Genomic DNA, 4,656 nt, shown 5'->3' on the forward strand with positions numbered 1-4,656 from the left:
GGGGTGTCGCTGGGCCTCTGCCTCACCTCACGCTCACAAGCAGCTGGGACGAGTCTAAATGCCAAGCACGCACACGGGCTCAGGAAGCAGTCCCGGCTGCCACGCCCGCCCAACCGGCATCACGTGCATTGCACACGAGAAGGTTCACGCACTGCTGACAACTTAAAACATTGTTCAAATTCTGCAAAAGCTGGAAATTCATAGCCAGTTGCAGCAGGAGGACAGAGTGCTCCGTGGACCTTTCACCCAGATTCCCCTCGATCGCATGTTACATACATGTCAGTGCATCAGTAACACCAGCAGGCAGACACGGGTGCAATCGACACGCTTTATTCAGCTGTTGCTGGGTTTTGCATGCACGTGTGTGTATGTGTGTGTGTGTGTGCACACATGTGTGGTTTTATGCTATGGAAAACTTTATTTAGATCTTGTTTTAGTGGCTGCACAAAATTATACTGACTCTTCCCTTTAAAGCATCATTTAAATGTATAGTGTACACCTCACTCCCCCTAAAACTCTGGACAGAAACAATGAAGGTTTTTGGTGTTTAATTCCTGAAAAAGACCTAATTCTAGCTGGGTTAGTGTCCTTGGCATAAGAAAGAGAAGTAGCCCGGCCAGAGTAGCTCAGTGGTTGAGCGTCCACCTATGAGCCAGGAGGTCACAGTTCGATTCCCGTGTCTGGGTCGCGGGCTCCCTCCCTAGCAGGGGGCGTGCAGGAGGCAGCCGATCAATGATTCTCTCTCATCATTGATGTTTCTATCCCTCTCTTCCTCTCCCTTCCTCTCTGAAATCAATAATGTATATTTTAAAAAAGAGAAAAGAAAGAGGGGTAGGCACACCCTGCCCTCTGACATGTCCCGGACTCCGGGGATGTGAATACCGCCCAGACCTCAGTGTGGGCACTCGGTGAGGCAGCGGGACATCGTGGCTCATCTTCAAAAATGCAAAGTCTGCAGACGAATCCAACCAGCTGTGCGGGGTCTCTGCTGGCGGGATGCTGTGAGAGATACTAAGTCAACTTAAATAAGACACGTAAGCTCCATGCATGGCGAGGATGGTAGAGACGGCGTGCTCCCCCAATTAACCTAAATATTTAATGTGATGCCAATTAAAACCCTAGCAGGTTTTTGTCTTTTTTCCTTTTTGGTGGCAGGTAACGAGCTGATTTTAAAATGTACGTGAGAGTACCAAGGGTCAAGAATCACTAAGATGAGAAAACTGTCCCGTCCGAGAGCAAGACCTATTATTACTCTGTATTAATTATTAATGTTGGTTAATCCTCACCTGAGGCTATTTTTGCGTTGAATTTTAGAGAGAGTGGAAGGGAGGGGGAGAGACACAGAGAGAAACATCAATGTGAGAGAGACACATCATTGAGTTGTCTCCCACCTGCGCCCCGACCAGGGCCGGGGATGGAGCTCGCAATCGAGGTACCTGCCCTTGACCAGAATCGAACCCGGGACCCTTCCGTCCACCAGCTGACACTCTATCCACAGAGCCACACTGGCCAGAGTGCTCTGTATTAATTTAGACCACGAGGTACCAATAGGCCAATGGCACGGATGGAGGGAGGCCGGAAACGGGCCCAGGATAGATGGGACCTTGATGTTTGCAGAAGCTGGTGTGAGGGAGCCCGGGGGGAGGATGGGTTTAAAAACCAGAAATCGGTCCGGGGACACTGGGCACCCATAGGGTGAAGTGGTGGCGGGGCCCTCCTTCCTGCCCGGCATAGGTACGTGTTCCAGGTCGAGAAGGTCCTGAATGCAAAAGTAAGATGAAAGCCTCTGGCAGATGCTGTGGGCGAGTGTCCGCACGAACGGGGAGGGCGGGGGGGCCCTTTTCCCAACGAGACAGGGAAGACTCACCCTGGAGGGAAAGGCTGCTGTGCCCACTGTGCTCAGGGCTTCGGTGGCCGGGAAGGCGAGTGGAAGGACCGGTCGGTGAGGGAGAGGCGGTGTTTGCGGCACGCACGACGGTGCACAACCGGTGCTCAGAGGAGCCCTCAACCTCCGAGAAACAGCCTCTGAAATGCGGGGTCACATACCGAGCCGGCCCCCGACTGAAAACCAAGGGCATCTAGTTGGTCCATGAACGTGCGAACGCTTTCTCAGCCTTTTTTTTGTTTTGTTTTTTAAGAGAGAGTGGAAGAGAGAGGGAGAGAGGGACGGAAACATCAGTGAGAGAGAATCAGGAGAGAAACATCAATCGGCTGCCTCCTGCACGCCCCCGACTGGGGATGGAGCCGGAAACCCGGGCCTGTGTCCTGACCGGGAATTGAACCGGTGACCCCTTGGCTCATGGGTAGACGCTCAACCACTGAGCCACACAGGCTGGGCTCACTTATTTTAACCAAGAAAGTGCACGTCAGAGCCACGGCGAGCTTGGGCTCTGCAAGCCTCCGGTTGGCAAAATATATGCGTGCAGCAGGTCCAGGGAGCTGGTGAAGACGCGAGACAACTCGGCTGGTAGCCACGGGTGTCTCCCAACGTCGATGCTGAATGAGCTGTGGGCGGTCCATTCCCCAGGCCCAGCCGGTTGTGAAGGATCTAGGGCAGGGGTGGGCAAACTTTTTGACTCAAGGCCCACAATGGGTTCTTAAACTGGACCGGAGGGCCGGAACAAAAGCATGGATGGAGTGTTTGTGTGAACCAATATAAATTCAAAGTAAACATCATTATATAAAAGGGTGCGGCCTTTTTTTTTTTTTTTAGTTTTATTCATTTCAACCCGGCCGGATCCGACCCGCGGGCCATAGTTTGCCCATGGCTGGTCTAGGCTGTGCCCCCGAGGAGCTGGATGGTGGGGGTCTGAGCGACTGGGGGGCCGCTCCCTGGCGGGAGGAGGGGCCGCTGGCCCGTGGACACCCTGCGCCTTCTCTCCGTCTCCCCTCAGGTCAATGGAAGAACCCGTTCAGCCCCCACGTCACCAAACCCCAAGACTTCCACGTGGATGAGAACACGGTGGTCAAGGTGCCCATGATGTTTCAGAACCAGGACAACCAGTGGTACCTGCACGACAAGCACGTGCCCTGCTCGGTGCTCCGGCTGGACTACAAGGGCGGCGCCCGGGCGCTCTTCATCCTGCCCGACCCCGGGAAGATGGCGCAGGTGGAGGAGGTCCTGACGCCCGAGATGCTGGGCAGGTGGAGCAGTTTGCTGGAGAAGAGGTACCCGGCAGGTGCCGAGCGGGCAGCGCCCACTGCGGGCCTTCGAGTAGAAGCCAGTGCCCAGCTCTGAGTGCGGCCCCTTCGCTCGGAGACCCCCTGGGTGGGTCTTTAAGCCGTGACCTCTCCTGCTGCCTCAGCACGTGGCTGTCCTCACAGTGACACGGGACGCGGGCGAGGGGTGGAGGCCTCGCTCTACCTGCAGCTCTGCCCTGTACCAGCCTTGGGGGAGGCGACGCCAGCCCTCGGGGGGCCCAGCCCTGTGCCACGGAGGGGCACCTCCGTTGGGAGGGCTGACCCGGCCCCTCGGGGTGTAAGGAAACCCCGGCTTCCACCCAGCAGCCATCAGGGAGGTTCCCGTCGCCCGGGGCTGTGAGTGGAAGCGAAGGGCCTCCAGGAGGCCTGTGTGATGGAGACCTTCCCCGTTCCTGTGGCCGGGATGCGGCCCAATGGCATCATCAGGTCCCAAGTAGTGAGACCCTGGGCCCAACAGAGCCCGGGCAGGGCTGCCCGGAGGGGTCTCGGCTCTCTCTGGGCGCCTGGCCCCACAGAAAGCGGCCTCTGTAGGAGAGGAGCCCCCGGGGTAGGGGAGGGCCCCCAGATGACAGTCCCCGGGGCAAAGGAGCTGCCGGGAGCCCTGGGGTGACGGGCGGGCGCACGCGGTGTGACCCTCGGGGGAGGGCCCGGCTGGGCGTCCAGGGCGTTCACCCCGTGCCTCTTTCAGGTCCTATTCCCGGAAGCTCTGGCTGTACCTCCCCAAGTTCTCCATCTCGGGCTCCTATAGCTTAGACCAGCTGCTGCCGCGGCTGGGCATCCGGGACCTGTTCTCGCGGCAGGCCAACCTGTCCGGCATCTCCGCACGGGAGAACCTGATGGTGTCCAAGGTCAGTGGTCAGCGGCCTCCACACCTTCGTAGTCACAGCAACGGGCAGCGGAAATTCAGGGCCAGGAGCAGGAGGGTGCAGGAGGCGGGCTGGGCGCCTGCGTGTCAGAGAGCTTTCCCAGACGAGAGAAGGGCCTGTGACTTCGGCGACGTGAGACGCGAGTGCGCTGGAGGGCAGAGCCTTGGACTTGAGGGCTAGCATCCCAGTCCCGCCTCTTATGTTACAGGATTACTGGGCTCTAGTGTCTTCCTCGAGGGGTGGCTTAGAAGATTAGAAAGAGCCCTGGCCGGCGTGGCTCAGTGGATAGAGCGTCAGCCTCCGGACTGAGAGGTCCCGGGTTCGATTTTGGTCAAGGGCATGGACCCGGTCGGGGCTCATGTGGGAGGCAACCAGCCGATGTGTCTCTCACACTGACGTTTTCCTCTCTGTCCCCCTCGCTTCCACGCTCTCTAAGAATCAATGGGAAAATACCCTCAGGTGAAGATTAACAACAAAGAAAGAAAAAGATTAGCAAGTGCAGGGGACAGGAAGTGCTCAGTGAAGGGCACTACCTGTTGTGTCACTCAGAGGCCGTCAGCTCCGCCGCCTGCCCCGTAGAAATTCCTGC

At 57.5% G+C, this 4,656-nt stretch overlaps 1 protein-coding gene across 1 annotated transcript in view; it reads left to right on the plus strand.

The window, feature by feature from the left end:
• Positions 1–4,656, plus strand: part of LOC102768650 (kallistatin) — a 16,850-nt gene that overhangs the window by 11,791 nt on the left and 403 nt on the right. The window contains exons 2-3 of the mRNA XM_015566691.1: positions 2,895–3,168; positions 3,890–4,049. Of these exons, the coding sequence (XP_015422177.1) occupies positions 2,895–3,168; positions 3,890–4,049 (434 nt within the window). The remainder of the gene's footprint in view (positions 1–2,894; positions 3,169–3,889; positions 4,050–4,656) is intronic.

This window comes from Myotis davidii, unplaced genomic scaffold (assembly GCF_000327345.1).
Source record: "Myotis davidii unplaced genomic scaffold, ASM32734v1 scaffold443, whole genome shotgun sequence".
NCBI lineage: Eukaryota > Metazoa > Chordata > Mammalia > Chiroptera > Vespertilionidae > Myotis > Myotis davidii.